The sequence below is a fragment of the Miniopterus schreibersii genome (assembly GCF_964146895.1).
Source record: "Miniopterus schreibersii genome assembly, chromosome: 2".
NCBI classification, from domain to species: Eukaryota; Metazoa; Chordata; class Mammalia; order Chiroptera; family Miniopteridae; genus Miniopterus; species Miniopterus schreibersii.
In genome coordinates, this window is record NC_138102.1 from 167038600 (window position 1) to 167064218 (window position 25619).

Sequence of the window (25619 nt, forward strand, 5' to 3'; positions counted from 1 at the left end):
TGTGTTTTGCATTTCTCATTGTTCTTATGTTCTCTACCTGTCTTACTCTTCTTGATATGGGAACCAACATTTCTAACTCACTTCCCAGCCTTTCTTCCCTCATCCTTATAAAGTCTTACTTTCCATTATAACTTTCTCCTAAAAATGGTTCCAGGTCAAAGTTTCTGAGGGGTTTTTTGGCATGAGTTCCTTCCTCTGTACTCTCTTTCCCATGGGCAGAATTCCATTCACCTCCTTTGTTTTTTATTACCCTTGACCCGTTGCAGATCCCTGATGTTCTAGTTTTTTTTAATCTTGTTCCTCCCAAGAAAAGGTTTGAAAATCTTTTATTCTTTAAGATGTTAATATTATCCTTTTCCTGGTGAATGCAAATGACAAGTTTCTTAAGCAAGAAACATATATATATATTCTTAATCTTCACCTGAGGATTTTTTTCCATTGCTTTTCAGAGAGTGGAAGGGAGAGAGAAAGAGAGAAACGTCAATGTGAGAGAGACACATTGATTGGTTGCCTCACACAAGCGCCGGACTGGGGCCAGGGATCCAGCCTGCAACTGAGGTATGTGCCCTTGGCTAGAATCAAACCTGGGACCCTTCATCCAAGGGCCAACACTAACCACTGAGCCAAACTGGCTAGGGCAGGAACTTATATTTCGATGAGAAAGAATTACTTGAATCAAAACAATGGATCTTTGCCCAGTCGGGCATGGCTCAGCGGTTGAGCACGGACCAAGGATCCAGGAGATTGCGGTTCGATTCCCGGTCGGGACCATGCAGGAGGCAGCCCATCAATGACGACTCTCTCGTCATTGATGTTTCTATCTCTTCCTCTCCCTTCCTCTCCCTGAAATCAATCAATCAATTAATAAATATATATAAATAAAATGGATCTTTAATGTTGAAATTAGAGGATTTGGTTAAAAGTTAGGTGCCTTTTGCCTGGCCAGCATGGCTCAGTGGTTGAGTGTCAACCCATGAATCAGGCAGTCAAGGTTTGATTCCCGGTCAGGGTACATGCCCGGGGATTGGGGCTTGATCCCCAGTAGGGGGTGTGCAGGAGGCAGCTGATCATTGATTCTCTCTCATTACTGATGTTTCTATCTCTCTCTCCCTCTCCCTTCCTCTCTCTGAAATCAATAAAAACATATATATATTTTTTAATTAAGTGATTTTTGAGATGAAATTCTTTCCTGGTACCTTATCTGCCTACCCATGAAGTTCACCCATATTTTCTCTTCCAATAAGTTGATCCTGCTCTGAGCCTAATCCATATTTCACACTTATAATTGAAGAAAGTTCTCCTTTCTCCTTGAATAAACAAGGTCTGGAAATTCAAATGTGCCCTGTACTCTAAATATAGTTCCATGCACGCTTTCTCTGAGTGCTTTTGGCTTACAGGCAGGTGGTGCATAGCCCAGCTGGCCTCCCCCCCTCTGGACTTTGCTTATGATGACATCAAGTGGTATGTTACTAGCCACAAGCTCCGCCCTCCGCTGCTTCTGGGGGCTGTGGCAAAAGCTGAATGTTTAACCAAACACTTTACGCTTGGGCAGAAGGGGCAAGCACCTTGCAACTCTAAGGTGCCCCCTTCCTCCTGTACTGAAGCAGTTGTAGCCCAGTGAAGAAAGAAATCTGAGAAGAAACAGAAGAGAAGAGAGAAGAGGCCTGAGGAGAGCCCACCAGAGGGGCTCAGCTGGCTGAGCCTCCGGCCAGGAGCTGCTGGCTGGTTGCAGGTCCCATCTCCGATCGGGCACGTGCAGGGGACAACTGATTGATGTTTCTCTCTCTCCATATTAAAAAAAAAAGAGCGATAAGGAGATGGGAGAGAGTAATGACGGGTTGCCATCAGGGCAGGGAGAAGAGAATTGGGGAAGTGCGGTGAAGAGATCCTGAGAGATCTGGAGCCCTGCAGGGTAGAATGGGGGTTATCAGGAGCCCCACGGCAGAGAGGCAGGACCCCAGCTGGTCTGCCAACTCGGTTCTCTCAACTCAGGGAGGCAAGACTTGGTTAAAAATGCAATGCTCCAATAAAAATTGAAATCCTTGTATCTTTTAGCATTTTTACCAGCCAAACATCAGCGAAAGTGACTTGAACTTCTCTGTGGCAGAGAAACAGGTGGCCACAGTTTTTTGTGTTTTTTTCTAAAAGCCAGTCAAGCAAAACCAGAAGCATCAGTCAAAAAACTTCTGGGCAGAACCTAAGTTGGAAAAAGCAAATGTTTATATAAATAGAGGTGCAAAGCTCATATCTTCCTGTTGACAAATCGAGCTTCACTTCACTTCAAACCCTCAATTTTTGTAAAAATAGCTGATAATGGCTTTTTTTTTTTCTTCAATTTGTCCAATCACTTTCAGTAAGGTTCAGGTATTTTCCTAACCCAGGGGTCCTGCAGGTGCTTTTTTTCTCTGTCTCTAGTGTTTTTCTCTTTCCTTTTGCTTTGTGTGTTTACTTAGCTTCAGGGAATACTTTATTAAATTAATGAAACAATCTGTAATGATTGAATTCAGAATGATCTCATAAATTTGTGTGAGATTCACCTCCTCCCCTAACCCCTTAATAAAAGGTAACAGATGAGTTTCCAGCAAGTATATGGAAATATTATAATTGAAAACAACCTGAATTGTATTTAAGGGATGGCCATTGAGATATCAACTATGTCATTATATACTGTTTCCTAACATGTTCTGTACCAAAAAGTCAAGTCCAAGAGTTACAATGAAGGGTAAATTAGAACTGCACAGAACAACATTGCTTCCATTTGTATAAAATTACACCCATATTTATCCACTTTTCAAATTTATAAAAATTTTTTACTGATTTTAGAAACAGAGAAAGGGAGAGGGAGTGAGAGAGAGAGAGAGAGAGACATCAATTTGTTATTCCACTTACTATGCATTCATTGGTTGATTGTATATATATATGTGTGTGTGTGTGTATATATATATATATATATATCTTTATTGATTTCAGAGAGAGGAAGGGAGAGGGAGAGAGAGAGATAGAAACATCAGTGATGAGAGAGTCACTGATCAGTTGCCTCCTGCATGCCCCCTACTGGGGATCGAGCCTAAATCTGGGCATGTGTCCTGACCAGAACAGAACAGTGATCTCCTGGTTCATAGGTCAATGCTCACTGGCTGATTCTTGTATGTGCCCTGAGCAGAGATTGAACCCGAATCCTTGGCGTATCCCGAGGATGCTCTAACCAACTGAGCTACTTGGCCGGGGCTGTATTCATCCATTCTTGAGAATGGATGAGATTTGGGGGAGAAGGGAGATAAAGTAATTTGATACAAAGAAACTTATGAAATGTGTAACATTAACATCAAAATCAATAGGTATTGAAAACAAAAATTACTACAAAAATGTTCATATAAAATCATGGATGAGCCCGGCCAGGCGTGGCTCAGTGGTTGAGCATTGACCTAGGATCCAGGTGATCGGGGTTTGATTCCCAGTCAGGGCACATGCCCGGGTTGCGGGCTCGATCAATGACTCTCTCATCATTGATGTTTCTATCTCTCTCTCTCCCTCTCCTTTCCTTTCTCTGAAATCAATAAAGATATATTTTTTTTAAAAAAAATCATAAATGACAACTGCTTAATTGGTTGAGAAACAAATTTCTTTTTAGCAAGGTAATCTCTAACTTCATAAAGTTAAACAACTATGCTCTTTTATGTTGCCATTATCTTAGAGAAACAGAGATAGAATCATCAGACATAGTGTAATAGTTGATCACTAAGGTACAATAATTCATAAATTATGAATTTAATTCATAATCAAAGCACAACTCATAAGAATTATTATATGTTCTAATGACATGGAGCAGGGATAATTTCTCCCTTGCCACATAAAAACTAAAAAATGTTACATCATTTGTGCACACAACATCTAGACCGCAAGTCACCATATTCCTAGGTATAATAAGACGTATGTTTCTATCATCCTGTTCATCTTCCTATGAAAGAACTGGTGTTTGCTTCAGGGCCAGTCCTGTCATGGCACTCACAAATTATGTGATATTAGGTGAATAACTTCTCACCTGTAAAATGCTGGCAGTGCATCTGTGGTTCTAAGAATTAACAAGATCAGGTTTGCAAAGGTTTCACACCTGTAGTATTATACATCTAATAGAACCATAGGACATTTTTTCTACTTAGGCTGACTGGTTTCTCCCTAACTGTTCTTAAGTAGGTTGACCCTCCTCTTCTCTCCCATATGACAAAACAAGGTGATTGCTGGTTAACTGGTGAGCGTGTAAGGTTTAGAAACCTGCAATGGGTGGACCATACCATGAATACTAGTTTCTCTACAGTTCAAGGCATCTAATTTAAAATTTTTTTCAGTGTCCAAAATCTTTATAATAACAAGGCAAGATCTGGGGTTAGTTTTTGTAGGTGTGGTTGGCCTGTCGGCTTCTGGTGCAGTGGAACTTGTGGCCTTTGGAGGGCAGATAGGGTTCAGTCCCTTGACATCTCTGAATTAATCAGGAAACTTTTTAAATTGAGGTGAAATTCACATAATATAAATTAACCATTTATTTATTTATTTTTAAATATGTTTTTATTGCCCAGCCCACGTGGATAAGCGGTTGAGCATCGACCTATGATCCAGGAGATCCTGGTTGGGGCACATGCCCGGGTTGCGGGCTCGATCCACAGCAAGGTGAGCGCAGGAAGCAGCTGATCAATGACTCTCATCATTGATGTTTGTATCTCTCTCTCCCTCTCCCCTCCTCTCCCTGAAATCAATAAAATACATATTTTAAAAATAAATAAAATAAAATTTTTTTATTGATTTTTTAGAGAAAGAGAAACATTGATTGGTTGCCTCCCACATCTACCCCAAACAAGGACCAAACTAGCAACCCTTTGATGCACAGGATGACACTCAACCAATTGAGCTATACCGGCCAAGGCTAAATTAATCATTTTAAAGTGTCCAATTCAGTGACCTTTAGAATATACATTGCTGTGTAGCTACCACCTCTATTTACTTCCCAAACTTTATCATCCCCAAAGAAAACCTTTATCCATTAACCTATTCCCCCCCTTCCCCCCCCCCCCCCCCCCAGTCCCTAAGCAACCACCAATCTGCTTTCTGCCTTTCTGGATTTAGCTATTCTGGATATTTCATATAAATGAAATCATATACTCTGTGGCCCTTTGTCGCAATCAAGATTTTTAAGATTCTCTGTATGGGGCATAAATTACTAAATACAGAGCATGTCCCAGATAACTGTCTCAATAGAGAAAACTTTTATTTTACTTCTTGTATGCTGTAGGCTTTCCTCCTTTAAGGAACCTGGGGAGGAAGGTAAAAAGTTACCAGGATATTGCCTAGCCGGCGTGGTTCAGCGGTTGAGCATCCACCTAGGATCCAGGAGATCGCGGTTTGATTCCCAGTCAGGGCACATGCCCAGGTTGCCGGCACGATTCCCAGGGGGTGTGAAGGAGGCAGCCGATCAATGACAACTCTCTCATCGTTGATGTTTCTATCTCTCTCTCCCTTTCCCTTCCTTTCCCTGAGGTCAATAAAGATATATTTAAAAAAAAAATTATTTGGCTACTCATCTGTCCAGCATCTTATTAACCTAAACACTGTGATCGTTGTTTGGAAATCTGTCATATGGAAATAATAAAAGCATTTCTTTCACAGCTAATGTGTTCACAGATTTGAAAGAAGTTTCATTAAAGCACCATTGCTCTCTGAAAAAAACCAAAAAAACAAACCAAAAGTATTGTTAGGTGTATAGTAACAACATGTTACTATACAAAACAATGAGAGATTAAACCAGGCACAAGAGAAAATGATACAATTAAGAAACTCGGTAAACAGCAAACTTTTTTTTATAAGTAGAAAGACTACACTCTAAAATGATAAAAAGTGTAGTATAGTAAATACATAAACCAACAACATAGCTGTTTATCATTATCAAGAGAACCAAGGAGGAAGAATTTGCCAAGATGATGCCAGGACTTGCTACAGCAGGGGGTGATCTGCTAGGGACTATTAGACAGAAATATAGTGTGAGAACCTCAAAACTACTCACATTTTATTACTAATAAGAAAACGTGTTGGTGATTATCATTTATGGTTTTGAAATGTCTGGTCTCCTAAGTATATCAGCTATTATAAGACAATGCTTTATAAAAACAGTTGTTCTTTATACAATATCTTCCATACACTAGGTGACATGTTGAATCACTTGTTTGCATTACTTTTAACAGTCCTGCAAGATAGTTGTCTCAACTCTCTGAGTCTCAGTGCCTGAAAATTAGGATAATAATCCCTGTCTGTTGGACTTAAATAATACATGCAACATGCTTAGCACAGAACCTGGCATAAAGTAAGTGCACAGTAAAGGTGAGCTGTTATTAACATTATTTGTTCACATTTTACACATAGGAAAAATATACCATCGGGTATTAGGCAAAACACTCAAAGACTTGGTGGTGATAGAATTCAAATCTTAATGTGCTTGATTACAAAACCGAACTTTTCCCATACTATATCTTGTATGTGCATGATCAATGAAGCTTCTTTAGTTAATTTTCTCATCAAAAATAACCTCTTTCTTTAGCCCTTTACCCAGCCCTAAGCTTTTGATGAATTCTTGCTTACTTGCTCTCTTAACCTCAATAAGTCCTAGGCAGCTGCACAGCAGAAGTTGAGTAATTCCTGTATACGCTTAAAGGCCTGTTCCTCAGCTTCTTCATACCCCAGAGAAATAAAGTAATGTGGCTGGCAGTAAACTGAGAAAAACAAAAATCAGGAAAAGCAGAAGTTGAAGCACTCCATAAATCAGACTTTCACCCACACAGATCCTTTTTTTGGGCTCTTTCAAAAACAACTAAGTATCATATTGAACAATCTACCTGGTAACCAAAAATAGTGGCCTGGGGAGTCGATGTCTGAGCATCTTGGCTTTCAGACACAGGAATGTACCCCATGGAGGAGTCCCAGGGGGGCCTTCTGGACTCACATTCTGGCCATAATGAAACCTCACCTTGTGTTTCTCGTGGTGAAGGTTAGCAGTCATGAAGTCCAGATGTCCAAGACTTACCTCAGCCACCAGAGGCACAATTTCCAAGTCAGGTTGTTTTTGTTAAAAATAAACTCAACAGGTTGTCCTGGGGTTTTTCAAAAGAAGTTGGTAAGGGGAGAGGGTAGTTAGTGAGAAAAATAACTTTTAAAAATAGCTGAATGAAACCCCACAAAATTGTGGGTTTTTAAAAATCTCACTAACTTCAAATCCCCAGGAATGTAAAATGCTATTGTAATTATAAAAGATGTATTTCTCCTTCCTTTAAAAGAAAAGTAGGGGTGGAGTGGGTCAATGAGAGGGAAACAGGGGACATCTCGTAATACTTTCAACAAAAGATATATTTTTTAAAAAAGCAAAAAGTAGAAGAAGAAAAGTGAACAGGGAATGCAGCATTTGGAGAAATAAAAGTTATCTTCTTATGCTGGACAAATCATACTTCTTTAATAACTTTTTTTTAAAACAGACATTATGCAAGCTATTTACCCTTGATTTTGTTAGAAAGTTTTGCTTAAGAAGCTTATATAAAATATGAATGGCATCTCAATTTTATCTATCATTATTGTTTTGGTATGCGCCATCACTCCAACCAGACTATGCTACATGGTTGCTAAAACATAAAAAACACATCCTGACAGTCTTGCCCTCACTCCTGTTGTTCCTGTCTCCTGCAGAAAGGATGAAAAATGTTATCAAACATATTCCACATATTCCAGATACCACGCTTTCACATTCACACATAGTAGCTGAGCAGATCCTCAGAATGACTGTATGAGGAAAGAACTCTTTCCCAGTGTCACGCGTTTTGTAAGTGAAAGGGCCCAAGAATTCTCTGCTCTGTACTCTTTATTAAAATTGTATCCATCCACCCAGGTCTCGATCAAGCGGTTATTCTCTTCTTCCTTTGAACTCATGACACTGAGTGGTGACACATGTCCTGTTATTGGGATTATACGAGAGGGCAGGAGATGGGTGTTTTCGATGCTTTAGCAAGGACTGGTGCTTTCTATAAAGAATTACAGAATCATTGTTTCCCAATTTTTTCCTGGTTAAACTGTAAAATGAGATGCTTGTGTATCTGAAGATATAATCCCAAACAACCCATGTTAGGCTGAAATTGCCCTGTTTTATCTTCAACATTTACATGCGCTACATTAGCAACCACACTTGTGGGCCTGCCAGATGTGAGTTTACTCTACATACAGGCGAGAAGTAAAATCGCTGAGATCTTCCAGGTCATGAGGCCTTTTATTTTTTTACATGAGGGTGGGAGAGGATAACGGGGAAAAGTAATAAGTGTAAAGAAAACCGATGTGCCTATTTTATTCTACTCTAAATATTTTTTAAATAGAAAATACTGGTTTCTCCTAATCTTTGGACAACTCTTATGTTGTAGGATAGCATGACATGTTTATCCTGGTTTTGACTCACTCCTGGATATATTGCCATGCACTTTGCTTTAGGTCTATCTCCAGACATGCATATTCTGTTCAGAGAATAGGGCTAATAAACACTATGTTCCTTCAACTTTGAGGTGCTATGACTCTGTCATTTTCAGATTTGTCTTTTATTAACATTTATTTTGTATTGTTATTTAAGTATTGTTTATTTTTATTTATTTACTTATTTATTTATTTTTAAAATACGTTATTGATTTTAGAGAGAGGAAGGGAAAGGGAGAGATAGAAACATCAATGATGATGTTTCTATCAAGCCCCCAACCAGGGCATGTACCCTGACCGGGAATCGAACCCTGATCGCCTGGATCCTAGGTCGATGCTCAACTGCTGAGCCACACCAGCCAGGCAAGTCCATATTTCAATTAAATTTAGAGTTAATTACTTGCTGGATCAACTGTCTACATTTTTTATGTGGGAGAAAAGTTACATCATGTGTAAGCCATTTATTGAGTTTGCCTGACAAATGCAGCCAGTGTTTTGAAAGGATTGCTCTGGTTGCTATGTGGAGAATAGACTAAAACCGAAGGGCAGAAGCAGGAAGACCAGTTGGGAGGCTAAATGCAATATTTCAGGTTGCTTGGACCTAGACGTGGTGAAAAGTGGTCCAGTTACTGGATTTACTTTGTAAGCAGAGTTAACAGGATTTACCTAATGGATTGGGCATGGGATTTAAAAGAAAGAGCAATCAAGCAAGACTGCCAGCCCTGGCTGGGTAGCTCAGCTGGTTAGAGTGTTGTTCTGATATGCCAAGACTGCAGGTTTGATCCCTGGTCAGGGCACATACAAGAATCAACCAATGAATGCATAAATAAGTGGAACAACAAATCCATGTATGTTTCTCTCTGTCTCCCTTCCTCTCTCTCTAAAAATCCAATAACTAAAATTTTAAAGTTAAGAGAAAAGGCTGCCAGGTTGGCCTGAGCAATGGGAAGAATGACACTGCCATTGAGGTAGTGAGGACGGCAATTGGAGCAGGTTTTATGTTGGGAGAGAGAACAGGTGCTCAGTTTTAGGCATGTTTAAAATGCCCAGCATACAAATAGAGATGCTGAGGGGCAAGTTGGGTATGCATTCAAGGGAGAGGTCCAAACTAGAACTATAGATTTAGGAATCATCCATGTATTGATGATATTTAATGCCTTGAGTTAGGCAGAGAGCAGAGACCTGCTGCTTTGCTTACAATTGTATCCTCAGCACCTGACACCGTTTCTCTCATGTAGTACGTATTAAGTTTCTACTGAATGAATAAATAGAACACATATGGACTGAAGTAGGAGGGCAAAGCAAAATCTGTAACAGACCACTTTGATTGAGGGAGAACTTAAAGCCTCTTATTTGAAAAGCCCAACCTATTTTCCAAGTTCAACATAGTCATTTAGATGCCGAATCTGCCTTATGATATAAAAATCTTTTGTTGTTTGGGATGCTGCTGCTTCTGACTTCAAACTAATATGTGGCTTTTGTGGAAAGATTGCTTATGCAAAAATTACTCGTTGGTGTAATCACCTAGTCTTCTGGCAATTCAAGTAATGTAATTAGGAAAAAAGTTAGTGGTTTGGGAGGCAGAATTTCTATGTCCTAAGTCCAACATAACTGAACGAGTTTACTTAGTCACAAAGCAGGAACTGTTAGTGGTAGTCTCTATTAAGATTCACAGACACTGTAACTAAATGAGGAAATAGATGCTTTCAGCTCACAGAACACAAGATGCTATTTAAATGAACATTACTATGATTATGCTTTTATTTATTTATTTATTTTTTAAATATATCTTTACTGATTTCAGAGAGAGGAAAGGAGGAGAGAGAGATAGGAACATCAATGATGAGAGAGAGTCACCAATCAGCTGCCTCCTGCACGCCCCCGACTGGGGATTGAGCCCGCAACCCGGGCATGTGCCCTGACTGGGAATCGAACCCCAATTGTCTGGATCCTAGGTCGATGCTCAACTGCTGAGCCACACCCAGCTGGGTTGATTATGCTTTTAAATTAAAGATTTATTCATTTCCATAATAACAATTTACAAAGTGTCTACTGCTACTGTCTCCTGATCTTTGTTGCCTGTGGAGCATGGATTGGATTTTTAGAGAGGCAGACCAAAAGGAACCTATGTATTAAGCAGAATGGCCCTCAATCATTTTACCCATGTGACTCTGCCTATGACAACTCCGCCCATCTTCACTGGACCCAAACAGGAAAAAGACCTTTGGGGTACCTGGTGGTGATGATGCTGGGGGAGGAGGAGCCCAAAAGGGTAAGTTCAAATTTGAATGTATAGGGCCAATGCATTGTCAGTCTGTGAAGCAACTGTGCTTGAGGCAAGCTTTCCTTGGCCTAAGACTTTTGGGGAGCTAAGAAAGACACCCTGGAATCCACTACTATGGACAGGTAAAAGGACAGTCTTCTGGTGGGTGGCTGCACTAGCTTTTCTACCAGTGCAAATCTGAGTAATGAAACTGATACCTATCACTTTCTCTCCTATCACTATCTGATTTCCAAGATCTCCTTGGTCAACATGCAGATTTATTTCTCTGGATCTGTCTCATCTTCTGTTCAGATCTTACATGCTGTCTGCCTAATTCTCTCTCTCTTCCCTGTTCAAATGAGCTTTTATGACCAGGTATTGACCTGTTCTGAGACTTGTACTGCAGTTAGAACTAGTTTGTGGTAATTATATCAATACAGCAGATGTGTACAAGCTCGAATCATGAAAAGGAAATGGCAATACTGTACTAAAACCAGTAGTGGTAATTGTAACTATAATTTTGTAAATATTAAACTATAAAAACTACTTAAAGATAAACTTTCCTAGGGAGATTCTACTGAATAATTTAGTTACATAGTGAGGAAATTATTTTTTTAAATGCCAATATTCAAAGTTAATTGTTTGAAAGTCACTATGATTGTATCTATTATAAGGAGAAAAATTCAGTCAAGCAAATTATTTAATGTTATAGGTCCAATTATTAGGCAGTTAATGGTGTTTTTACTATTTACCTAGTCTTTCAATCTCTTTAGACCTGGCTGAACATTCTTAAATGTGTATTTTTCTAAGATTTTTCACAATGTCTTCACATGCAGTTTATGTCAGTTAAGTTATCACAGAAGTTATTCTATTCCTACTTTTATGATTACTACAAATGTATGAGAATGATACCTAATCCATATACTTTATTCTCAATTTACCTCTTTTACAAAGAATTTACACAACAGAATTAAAATTTTTAATGGCAGAGTAAGTGTTCTTCAGAAAAATTTCTTGAGAACAAAAATGTTGAATGTCTGCTGAGCTTCAAATGAAATTTTGAAAACTAATCTGAGGTATAAGTCAGAGGTAAAGGGATCGGTGGAGAGGTACTTGTGTATAGTGAAATGCAAAACTGTGGTAAAATCAGTTGTTGAAATTCAGAGAAAGACAAATTAAAAAGGAGGAAAGATGCAACTCAACAAGAGGAAAAAGGAAATATGTAATTATGATTAAGGAAAATGATATCTGCAGAGCCCACAGTGATGGCACAGGGCAGGAGAGGAGGACTTTGTCACAATTATTTTTAACCCATTTGTCTCTGGTTTGCATTGCTGGGGATGCAGCCAGTGTTCTGCCTCAGGGAGCACAGCTGTTCCAACAGCTGTCAACCTGTAGGCCTAAAAAACTGCCTCTGCAAAGTCTTTTGTGCCCAGAAGAGAAACCAAGAGAAGAACAGGGCCCTGGAAACAGGCTCCTAGCTATAATAGAAGGGAAGTGATGGATCAAGAAAGTTAATTAACAGGTCTTGGTCATGCAAGTCACTTCACTGTGACAGGCAACCTCTGCCAGAAACAGTGAAAAGCTGTTGCATTTTCCTGTGGAGTGGGAAGTAAAAGTCCATCTGAATTCCTTCACCTATGTCATGTCCTTTTCTATAACTTTCAGAACACTTTGTGCCCTCCTGGTTACAGGTCGTGGCCAGACTGCCGTCAGTGCATGACACAGTTACCATACCTCCTTCCTCTTGCCCCACCCTGGCGTTTCCCATCCATACAGCCCAGGAGCGTAGGTTAAATGTAAAAGGAATGTATTGGTACTAGGTGATGCTTAATCTATTTAAAAACTGATTGGGCTGCAAAGAGGAGAATTTTTCTTTCTCTTCAGTATTTATTAAGCATTTGTTATGTATTCAACTTATATATGCTATGGATTATTATATGCTAAGTATGTAAAAATAGTAATAGTAATGATGGTAGAGCTATGGTGATTACCATAATAAATTACTTTCACATTCGATGTCCCCCCCCTCTTTCTCCACCCCCCTGAGTATTTAACTTTTAAATTCAGGGCCCATCACATGTATCACATTATTAAAATAACTATTCTCAACATATGTCCACACAAGGACTGGTATACGAATGTTCTCAAAACCTTTAGCCCCAAAGTGGAAACCATCGACAGGTCCACCAGCAGGTGAATGAATCAACCAAATGTGCTATATCCATGCAATGGAATACTACTGTGCAGTGAACAGGAACTAACTACTGAGAGATGCAACATCATGAGTAAATCTCAAAGTCATTAAGCTAAGTGAAAGAAGTCAGACAAAGGACGAGATAACATGATTTATATGAAATTCTGGAAAATGGAAAGTAATTTATAGTTGCAGAATGCAGATTGGTGGTTGCCTGGAGGAAAGGGGAAGAACTGGCTGAAAAAGTGGATGAGGAAATTTGGGGGAAGGGTGCCCTGGCAATGTTCTGTATCTTGATTGTGGTAGCAGTTTGGGGTATTTATATCTGCCAGTATTCATAGAATTGTACATTTTAAATGTGTGAAATATGTAAATTATACTTTAATGTAAAAAAAAAAAAAAAAACTGAAAAAAAGTTTCAATTCTCTTGCCAGCAAACCGTATTCAAATCCCTGTTTATTTTTTACAAATTCTTTGCACTTCTGCCCAACGCCATTAGGTGGCAGCACCACTTCCACAAACTGGATAAATACATTTCTGGAAAAGACAAGGGACAAAAACCAGTGACACTATTAGTGCTTTGGGGTCAACCACCTTGTATGGCTTGTGTTATGTTCACAACTGCAAAGAAACTTGAGTTAGCAGAGAGTATTTCTACAAATTCAATTCAATGTAGTGCTATGATATGCAAGACACTGTCTTAAATTTTAAAATTCTTAAATATTTTAAATTTTATGATTTTCTACTTTTTTTGATAGTATTCCAGTTGACAACAGTCAAGTATTGCTCTTATACTTTTAACTAGATAGAGATTGCTCAGTGTCTAATTGGGGAGACAGATCCAGCAATCAATTGATAACAAAGGAGGAATGCTTTGATAGGGATAAGCTGAAGAACATGGGAAACTGCAGAAGGGTTTGTGTTGTTATTCGATTTTTGCCTAGTAATTTTGGGAGAGTGGTGGTGAGAAAGGCCTTACTAGAACAGTTGAAACTGTGCTTTGAAGGATGTGTAGGTTTTGCCCAATGGAAAGAGGTAGGGCAGATCTTAGTCAGAGGAAGTGACAGCAAGATGTCCAGAAAGAAAGGTGAAAGGAGACCAGTGCCAGGGGCCCTACTGCACCAGGGGGCCTGAAGTGGTGGGGAAAGGGGAAAAGTATAAGAACAGAGGCTAGAAATGTAAGTTGATGTCCAATGTAAAAACTGGCCTAAATACCACATTCAAGAGTTTGGAATTTATCCTGTAAGCCAAAAAGAATCCTTAGAGGTTTTTCAACTAGGTTTCCATGAGATTACTGTGGTACTGGATGGAAAATGTTATTTCAGAGGGACTTAGAGGCAGAGAGACCAGTTAAGAGGCCAGGACAACAGATAAAGTGAAAAGAAGATGAGGCTTGGACTGACACAGAGAACAGAGAGACTACAGCAGGTACAAATTCAAGAAATATCTGGAGCCCAGCCAGTGTGGCTCAGTGGTTGGGCATCCACCTATGAACCATGGCACATGAGCCGGTTGCGGGCTGGATCCCCAGTAGGGGGTGAGCAAGAGACAGTCAGTAGATGATGTTTCCCTTTCACTGATGTTTGTATCTCTCTATCCTTCTCCCTTCCTCTCTCTCTAAAAATCAATTTTTAAAAATATATCAAAAAAAAGAGAAAGAACTGGAGGTTTGACTCAATACATTTAGATCATTAAATATGAGAGAAGCGGGAGCAGAACCAAAGGTGATGGCTAGTTTTAGCCTAGTTGCCGGAGATGGAAATGTGAGAGGTGAAGCGGGACAGTCAGGACAAAGGGCAGGTTAGGAACATTGTTTGACCACAATGAGTCTGAAGTACAGATTGGGTGGGTATTTAGGTAGAGATTGCAAGGGAAACCTGAAAATTCAATTATGGGAAAATTTAATTGTGGGACTGAGGAGCACGTTTGTCATTCCATCAGCATCTACAAGACGCTGTAGGAGGACACTGTCCTGTGAGCTCCTGTGGCTTAGGGGTTCTTGCTGTCTCTCAGCTGGTCTTACATATAAGCATGAAAACTGTTTATAATGGATTCCAAGCTCAGTAGCTCTCAGGCTTGCAGCAGATGAAACAAGAACATCTTCTCTGGTTTGGCCCAAGTAATTGTAGATTTAAAAACAGCTGAGGAAAACCATGAGTGACCGGAGATCCAGCTGTACTCCAGCATTTTCCTCTCTCCTCTCACCCACAGCCTCCTGATGAAGCAGAGGAAGTTTCTTTACCATTTTAAAAACGTCCGCTGGGCTAAGGGTCGCCATGAGACCTACTTGTGCTATGTGGTGAAGCGGCGAGACAGTGCTACCTCCTTTTCATTGGACTTCGGTTACCTTCGAAACAAGGTATCAATTAATATTTTGCTTCCCAGGCAATTAAAAGCTAAATTGTGGGCACTTTTAGAGCCACCTACCTGCTGATGCTACTACTTTCAGTCTGTTTTGCGTTTGTCCCCATTAGATTCCTCAAATCTTTTTTTTCTCCTTTTTTACACGTCCATGCAACCATGATAGATATGCCCCAAAAGATGTCATATAATGTCCTCTCCATCATGTCAGGCACACTAACGCCACACCGTGCTTCAATGCCAAGAATACCTGGCCCCAAGCTTTCCTCCCCTTCCCCCAGCATCCAAATTGCCTTTGAGATGAAGGAAGAAATCAAAGATAAGAGCCTTTTGATTTGGGGGGAAATAATCAGTGCATTCAAGCTAAATTTTATATGTGAAAAACAAGTTGTGTCTTTAGAATTTTTGAAAATTAAGGGAGGAAAATTTAGGAAAAATAAATGATGACCAACTCTGTTTTCCAAATGATTTCTGTTCCCTCCAGCTCACAATCAGCATGGCACACCCCAGAAAACTCAGGGAAGCCTCAATTGGTTGATTAATTAAATCAGTCTCTCAGCAACTAGAAGATTAGAGAATTATATTTCCAGGAAACTTCACCAAAATCCAAATGGGTTTACATAATCATCTGTCAATGAATACTTCCTCCCTCATAACATGAGGTGACATCTGGTCTTGGTGGACGCCGGGGGAAGAACCCGTGGGTGGAATGATAGCATCCGGTTCATTGCTTAGCGCTTATTTTACTGTTCACTTCTCTTTGCCTCCTTGGTATTGTGTAATGATCTCACTGCGATTGTTTTACGTTGCAGTCTCTTTCCATTCTAACTATAGAAGGCTTTGTAGTCACCAACTCTTTACTTCCCTCTCACACCGGCCCAGCCTATTTAACTGATAAGATTCTAATCTTAAGAACTGGGTTTTGTCTAAGTCCCAGAAAGGGGGGATGAAACCAAGGTCATCACATGCTATGTCTCCCTACCGCAGATCCGACCGCAGTCAGGGGGATGGTGCAATGAGCAAACGCGTGACTTCACTGCTTCCACCGCGCTCCCCTGGCTGCCTCCCGGCCCCATCTTCCCTCCCCAGCCCTCCCAACCACAGAATTTCCTCCTGGCGGCCCTGTGTATTTCCACAATACTACATCACTAGGCACTTACAAGCCATTTCCCTCCCCTCGAAGGCACAAAAGTAGAACTTCACAAACACAAATTAAACCTCTGCTGAGGCAGTGGGATGCTGCTCCGTCCATCCTCAAGTCTCCTGGCCCTCCCCAGGCCACGGCGCACCCACGGCCGTTCCCCACTCTGCAGGACCGAGGGTGCAAAAGGGTTTGGGCTCCCCACCGTGCTTTCCGGGCAGTTGTTTAACCTTTCAGTAACCCAAGGACAAAACGGTAAAGGCCCCAAAAAAGACCACTGCGGGAGGGAGGTGAACTGCTGCCTGCCAAGCTCGCGGCCCCCAGCCCAGGTCAGTCCCCTCAGCCCAGCGCTCTGCTCTCTCCCAGTCGGGCTGCCACGTGGAACTGCTCTTCCTGCGCTACATCTCCGACTGGGACCTGGACCCCGGCCGGTGCTACCGGGTCACCTGGTTCACCTCTTGGAGTCCCTGCTACGACTGTGCCCGGCACGTGGCCGACTTTCTGAGAGGGAACCCCAACCTCAGCCTGAGGATCTTCACCGCGCGCCTCTACTTCTGCGAGGACCGCAAGGCTGAGCCCGAGGGGCTGCGCAGGCTGCACCGGGCCGGGGTCCAAATCGCCATCATGACCTTCAAAGGTAGGAGGGGACCTTTCTGCTCCGCTCAGGGCTGCAGCTGTCATTCGGGATTACGGTTCAGACTGAGAAGAGTCAGGGGGACGTTCGGGGGGGATATTGTACCAGGATTCTAGTTCACCTCTGGAGCCCCAAATTAACTAGAATTGGAGGGAGAGAATTAATGGCTTGGAAACAGGGCTTTGGGGGACATGAGAATTAAAAGGGGGCCAGGGACTTCTTTCTTTCCCCTTGATTTGGGATCTGAGCTATATCCAGCCCCTCCCCTCTTCCTTTTAAAGATTATTTTTATTGCTGGAATACTTTTGTGGAAAACCGAGAAAGAACTTTCAGAGCCTGGGAAGGGCTGCATGAAAACTCAGTTCGCCTGTCCAGACAGCTTCGACGCATCCTTTTGGTAAGGGGCCCCTTCGCTCCCAGTTTTCTTTCTCCCACAGTCATGTCTTCCTGGAGCTACTTACATTTCCTCTTCTTATATTTCTTACGTTTCCACATGTGGGTATGTACACGTCATTTGTGTTCGTACATTTATCACTCTCTCATTTTTCCTCTGATGAGAGCCTCACTTTCTTTTTGTTGTTGTTCCCGTGTCACCTACGATGGAGCCTGGCCTTCTGCTGTTTGACAATTCAAGCCCTCCACTAGGACTCCTTCTCCTTCCCTTCTCTTTCCTCACTCACATGGCTTTGCTCCCTGAGACTCTCCTCGGGATTCACCTCCCCCCCCCCCCCCCCCCCCCCGTAAAGTTCCTTCCTCTCCTCTTCCCTCTCAACTGACCTTCTTCCAAAATGTTACAGTCACCCACTCAGCTTATGTCTCTCTCTCTCTACAGCCCCTGTACGAGGTCGATGACTTGCGAGATGCGTTTCGTACTTTGGGACTTTGATACCAACCTCCAAGAATGTCACATACCATGAAACATCTCTGAAGAGAGTGGGTAAAAGAACGATCCTTCGAGAATTCTGTTTTTCTTCAACTCTTAATTTTTGTAGAGTTTAGAGAAATAATGTTCATGCATATGACTTTTAAAAATATATGTCTTGAAAATAGAGAAGGAGGACAGGCCCAAAAGAAAGCAAAGCCGCGTGCGGTGCAGTTTTCAACGCAACAGCGTCCCCTCCTGGGAAATGGCAGAGCTGCAGAGTCTGGGAGCAGCTAAAGTGTCCATGTCCTTCTATGATATGTTAGGCAGGGAGAAAGCAGAAGATAAACCCTTAAAAGCATGGTAAGAGGAGAGAATGTGTTCATAATCCGTATCCTTTTTGTATTTGATTCATTCTGAGTTTTCCGTGATATCGGTGATAGGTTTTTCCACTCTTTTCCTTTGGGGTTCACTTTCAAGTGCACAAACTCCCCTCAGGCCACGAGCTACAGAACCTCCTGATGAGAAACTCTGGGCAACTGTAACTCCAAGTCATCTCTTCAACGCATTAATATCCAGGCCTGCACTGTATGTTTTAATTATGTTTGTACGTAAGAGGACTTTTTTCCTTGGTATAGAATATGCAGGATATTGTATAATAAAGGACCTTAAAATGAATATGAGGACTGTGAAAATGATACCCAAAAGGAACTGATGCTTCCAGCAACAAATCTGGAAACACACAACCTTTTAAAGTAGTCCATAGTCTAAGAACCACAACCAAAACTACACACATGATAATTAGTGAATGCTCAGAAGGGAGTGGCTTGACCATTGAGAAGAGAAAAATCTACTTTCTGTTATGGGTCTTTGAACCTCATCAATGTCAACCTGGTCATGGTTTTCTACCTTTTGTATGTACATGATGCTTCTCTCGAAGAAATGTTCACTATATGAAAGACTGTAACAGAAGAGAATAATATTTGGGAGGGCGGGGAATATTGAATACACAATTGTGTTGTATTTTTCTTATTGTACCTAAGTTTGTGAAAGTTAAATATTAAAAATCCTTATTTCATGTATCCATTCATATTTTATATTATGCTATATGGTGTCTAATATTTTTGTTATTAAAATTTTTTTCAGATATATTGAAATGGATTCCTTAATGTCTCATAAATTTATACCTTTAGAAATGTTTCTAATAAAGCACATAATTGTAATATAGTCTAGCATGTCACAATATTCCTCTATCAAACTGTTCTCTTGATTTTTAGTAAATTTTTTCCATAGCAAATTTGATTCTGGCTCATTTAAATCAGCTGAATAAATGATAAATCATTTTAGAAGTTTAGGAGACAAAATGCTGAATAAAATAATTCTAAAAATGACTTATAAAGTTAAATTTAAAAGTCAGTGTGATGAAATAGACTTGAGAGTCCAGAAATTAGCCCACTCATCTATGTTTAGCTGATTGAAGAATGAATGTGGGTCTCTACCACATACCATATACAAAAATTAACTCAAAAGTTATCAAATATCTAAATGTCAGAGCTAAAACTACAAAAGCCTTACAAGGAAATATAGGTTGAAGTCTTCAGGGCTTTGCAATGATAGCAGTCTTAAATAACCCCAAAAGCACAAACAACAAAACAAAAAAATATAGAAATCAAACTTCATCAAAAACTTTTGTGCATCCAAGGACAGTAGTAAGGAAGTGAAAAGACAACGCTCAGGATGGGAAAAAATGTTTTCCAGTAATATATCTGATAAGAGTTTAGTATCCAGAATATATAAACAACTCTTACATCACATAACAAAAGACAAAATAATTTAAGAACGGCCAAAAGACTTGGATAGACATTTCTCCAAGGAAGATTTACAGATGGCCAATAAGCACATTAAAAGATGCTCAACATCCTTAGTCATTAGGCAAATGCAAATCAAAACCACAGTGAGGTACCTCTCGAACCTATTAGGATGGCTATAAGTAAACAAAAGATCAATAACAGTTGTCGGTGAGAACGTGGAGAAATTGGAACCTTCATATATTGGCTGGTAGAAATGTAAAATTGTGTCTTCACTATGAAAAACAATCTGGTGGTTCCTCAAAAGTTAAACATAGAAATACTGTATGACCCAGCAATTCCACTCCTAGGTATATGTCCAAGAGAATTAAAAATATGTTCAAACAGCCCGGCCGGCGTGGCTCAGCGGTTGAGCATCAACTTATGATCCTGGAGATGGAGGTTTGATTCCCAGTAGGGGGCGTGCAGGAGGCGCCGATCAGTGACCCTCTCTCATCATTGATGTTTCTCTCTCTCTCCCTCTCCCTTCCTCTCTCTGAAATCAATAAAGATATATATTTTTTAAATGTTCAAACAAAAACCTGTACATGAATGCTCACAGCAGCATTGTCCATATGGCTAAAAAGTGGAGACACCCAAACGTCCATCAATTGACGGATAGAGAAACCAATGTGGTGCATCCATCCAGTGGCATTCTATTCAGTCATGAAAGGAATAAAGCACTGACACCTGTTGCAGCATGAATAAAATTTGAAATCATTGTGCTAAGGGAAAGAAGCCAGAAAAAATAATGCCACATATTGTATGATTCCATTTATATAAAATGTCCAAAATAGGTAACCCCATAGAGACAGAAAGATTAGCGGTTGCCAGGGGCTAGAGGGAGAAGGTAATGGAGTAACTGCTTAATGGGTACAGAGTTTCTTTTTGGGATGATGATGAAGAGTCAGGAATTCAACAGTAGTGACTGTACTAAAAAAACCACTGAATTGTATACATAGATGTATATTTTATCTCAATTTTTAAAAAGTGAATATAACTTTGGAGTCAAGCCATCCTGTATGAGTTCTGGATCCATGAGCCAGTGTGCCAGGTATAACCTTTGTGAAGCCCTAATTTCCCTTTTGTAAAATGGGCATGATAATGTTATCTTTTCATATACAGATGGTCTCCATGTTATGACGGTTCAACTTAGGATTCTGGACCTTATGATGGTGCAAAAGTGATGCTTATTCAGTAGAAACCATACTTCAAACTCTGAATTTTTGCCCTGGCTGGTGGGGCTCTGTGGTAGGGTATCGGCTTGTACACCAAAGGTCGAGGGTTCGATTCCCGATCCCTCTAACATCTACTCCCCCCTCCCCCTTTTGCTCTTTCAAAAATAAATGGAAAAAATATCCTCAGGGGAGGATTAACAAAAAAATAATAATAATAAAATAAATAAATAAATACTGAATTTTCATCTTTCCCAGGCCAGCAGTGTACATTATGATACTCACGAAGCTGAGCAGCTTTCAGTCAGTCATGCGATCATGAGGGCAAACAACCGATACTCTACAGTGTACTGTGTTGCCAGCATTTTGAAAATATTGTGTTCTGAGCAAGTTTAAGGTAGGCTAAGCTAAGCTATGATATTGATAAGTTAGGTATATTAAAAGCATTTTTTACTTACAATAGTATTTTCAGCTTACAATGGGTTTATGGAGATGTAGCCCCATCATAAGTTGAGGAGTATGTGCACTTTTGGTATTAAATTGGAAGACAACACAAACCTGGCCCTATCTTAAATGAATAGCATTGCCATCCCCTCTGTTTACAGGACAGAAACCTAGAAGTTACCCCTGACATCACTCCTTGTCCCCATACCCAGTCTTGTAGATGTTGTGCACAGGACATTGTCTTGGATTTATTTACTTTTTATATTCTCTACTAGCACCTGAGAAAGAAAAAAAAAAAAAAAAAGCAGCCTCTAATAGTCAAAAGCTGGCCTGACAATCATAACCAAGCCATACTGTCTTCCTGTTGGACATACACAATCTTATAAAATAGCAACCTCAGACAAGATTACTTTGAAACCATGATAAAATGAGAGAAAGCAAAGCTACTTCATAATTTGTCACAGCCACCATAAAATACCAAATACCCCCTCTCTCTTGGCTAAAATAAATAACTACCACTTCTTACACTTATTGACATACCCAATCATAGAATTGCCTCCACTCCCTCACAACATCTAATCTAAAGCAAATTCCTGGGGGCCAGGGTGGAAGGGGTCAGTGGAGAAAAAAGGGGACATCTGTAATACTTTCAACAATAAAGGTAGATTACCAAAAAGAAAAGCAAATCCTTATTTTCCTAGACCCTCCCCCAGATCACTAACTCAAAGCCCAAATCCTATCATTGAATTTATAGTCATGTGTCTTGGTAAGAAATAGCCTCTGAGACACTTCATGGCTCATTGTTCCCCATCAGTTCTCCCTCACTGTGAGGATAGAGCGAACTTGTTCAGCTACAGGTGTGTTCTTCCTGCTCTTTGGCTAGAGGTCATTGACATACTGTAGTTGGAGCTACAATATCTCTTGCTTAGTCTACTCCTATAGTTACGGTGTTCACCAATTCTTACTACATTTTATAGAGAATTAGTCTATGGTGGTTTTGATAATGGTTGTTTTTAATTAAATTTCATAAGCAATAAATACCTCATCTGTTATTCATTCATTCTTTCTAGTATTTACTAGGTGCACAGCATTGTGACCAACAAGTCTAGACTTTATAGAGCAGTATTTATTCTACCTAAAATAATAGAATTTAAAATTTAAGATGTACTGGAAATTCAGGACAATAATGTAGTTGCTTATCCATCAGAATTCTAGACCAGAGCACAGAATCCGAATACTAGCTCTAGGTTTATTCTGTTAGGGTAAAGATGAACCCATGGGTGCTTTTATTTTTTAAATGACTGGGAATCAAACCCACAACCTTTGATGTACAGGGTTGGGACAACGCTCCAATCGACTGAGCCATCTGGCCAGAGCTCCATGGACACTTTTATAATGTTGATTTGTCAACAAGAGATTCCCAAGTATCCTCAGCTAGGTGAAATTGGGCACCCCCTACCATGTTGCAGCTAACTTCTTATTGATTCAACTAATTGCCTCACTGATCGGTTAGATTGTGGGTTCTTTCCATAGCCTTGACTACAATAGAGCAGTCCTAAAGTCCGGAAGTTGAACACCACTGCAATTACAATGCACTCTGAGAAGCTGCTGTATAACTTAGTGACAATTAAGTGTTAAAAATAATGCTTTGGATTTCTAGAAAGTCTAAATTATTGAAAGGAAGTATTGATAGAGGAGGTGGAAATGTACCTGGACCTTGGACAAAAAGTTAAAGAAATACGTTAATATGTTTCCAAAAATTCCTGTGGATAGTGATAAATGACTCAGTTGTGATCTTTCTGAACTAGGTAAGAGTATTTTTAAGATTGATGATACCACTGTCATTAGATAGTAATCCCATATACTTTTGGCAGGAGAGTCAACTAATATAATATTTTAAATTTATATGATCTTTAATCCAGCAATTAGGAATCTAAACTGAAGACATATCTTCTACATATGTACCCAAGATTACATATACAAGAGTATTTATCTCAACACTATAGTAGCGAGACACTGAAAGTTAATAGTGGAATGGATGATAAACATACTTAGTAAGAGTATGCAGCAACTTAAAGAGGAATGATGTAAAGTTATATATATGTATATACAGAGAGGCATATAAAAATATCCAAAACATATTGCTAAGAGAATAAAACTTTTTTAAAACTTTGCATAGCTTGATCTCATTTATGCTTTAATGGGTATGTATGTTTGTGTGTCTATAGATAGACCTTTTAAAACATAAACATTTATATACATACATGCTTATCAAAAGGGCTAAAAAGGTAAAATCCAAATTACTAGCAGTTGTTATCTCCAGAGAGAAAAATTAGATAGGATGAGGAAGGTGAAGAAAAAGGAACTTTTATTTTTTTACTTCATATACTTCTGCAGAAAACTATAACTTGTAAATTTTTAATTAAAATTAAAGAAATGAAAGTATCATTTAAGACTTAGAACTCAATAGGAATTCATTATTTTACATTCCCCAGTATTTACTTACTAACATAGAATATTCTACAGCTTTAAGGAGTCAAGAAAATCTCAGAAAAATAAGTCTAGCAGAGGGGATGGCATGGGTCTTTGAGTGCCTAAAAACTTTCTTCCTAAGGGGGGAAAAATATAAGAAAACTTTCTTCCTACTACCAATGAAACATTCTGAGGGTTGGGCAATCTGCAGGAAAGAAAGTCTATCAGTCAGGGTTCCACCAGAGTAAGAAAAACCAGTAAGAGGTATATTTTAAGGAATCTGCTTACTTGGTTGCAGGAGCTAGCAAAGCAAGTTCAAAATCTACAGGGCGGCTGTCAGGAAGAGCAGGCTGGAACTCAAGGGCAGGAGTGCTCAGGCGAAACTTCTCTCTGGAGAACAGCCTCAGTTCAGTTCTTAAATCTTTCAAACTAATTGAATCAGGCCCACCCACATTATGTAGAATACTTAGTCAGCTGGGTTTTAGACAGAACTGCAAAACACCCCATAGCAACACCTAGATTAGCCATTTGATTAAGTAACTGAGGCCTAGCCAAGTTGACACAGAAAAGGTGCGAATCAAGGAGAGTTAACATTTCTGAGTGCAGAATGTTTGCTAGTCTTGTCCTGATTGCTTTACATACTTGACCTCACCCAGTCTTTACAATTTAACCCCCAGGTTGCTTTACATACTTGACCTCACCCAGTCTTTACAACTTAACCCCCAGGTGGATTTAAACTTCAGTGCCTCTGACTGTGAAGCCTGTAATTGATATAGTGTAGCTCTTTTAGCTGTGGATAACAAACCAACTCAACTTACTCATAAAGAGTGGATTTATTTTATAGCCATATATAGGCAGTAACTGGAAAGTGAAATGGTTTTACTAAGTGACTGAGATGCTTCTAGTGACTGGCTACTTTTTCTGTTTCTTTTTCAAGAACTACATGGCCTGTCTCTCTTAGTGTCTCCTTTTCTCCCTAAGGGTCCCCTCTGCTCACTTCTCTTATTAGCTGACTCCCACTGCAGTCAAAGTTTCTGTTCCATAATACCCTAACTTGCATACAATAATCCGTCATGGATGCTCCTGTTCTCTCTATTTTTTATTCTTAATCCTTACAGCTAATTGGCAATTTTTTCAAATTTCCCACAGGACAATTTAATTGGCCCAACGAATCTTTTGGGCCATTCAATATGTATTACTACTAAAGTGGTATCAAAGGGAATTAGTAGAAATGAGGGGCATGAAACAATTCCAAGGGCTTAATTTGACGAGGTGAAGGACTATATATGAAGGTTGCAAAGGGAGAGTGAATGAAAAACAAACTGCTCATTTCTCTTCCGACTAGAGCTTTGCCCCTTGGTCATAGTCGTACTTGAGAGGAGTATATTGCATCGGAGCCCCCTAGGTCTATCCAGGGGCTTCAGTCCCTTGACCCAGTAGCTGTCTCTCCTCTCCCTGGTGCCATAGCCAGTGTGACTTGCACACATGTACTAAGAGCACTTAAACTCTACACTCAAAGCCCAAGCATGAACTTGTGTTTCTCACCATCACCCTGGGACTCCTTCGGCTTATTTCTGTCCTGTCTGTCCTCTAAACTGCAGTTTCATTGAATGACCTCGTCTAGCTTTTCAATCTATGTGTCTATGCCTGAAATTTGCTTCTTAGTTCTCTACTCAAGCTGAACTCAGCCCTTCCTTTTCTGGTAAAAGTTGCTGATTTTAGTAGGAACAGAACTC

The 25619-nt window shown here is 40.0% G+C and overlaps 1 protein-coding gene across 1 annotated transcript; it reads left to right on the forward strand.

The window, feature by feature from the left end:
• Nucleotides 1-10775: 10775 nt before the first annotated feature.
• On the forward strand, nucleotides 10776-17969 carry AICDA (activation induced cytidine deaminase; the record flags this gene model as incomplete). Its single annotated transcript, XM_081127824.1, is given in 6 exon segments — nucleotides 10776-10847; nucleotides 10850-10893; nucleotides 15159-15306; nucleotides 16816-17086; nucleotides 17365-17480; nucleotides 17916-17969. Coding segments are annotated over 6 exon segments (705 nt in total).
• Between the last annotated feature and the right edge of the window lie 7650 nt (nucleotides 17970-25619).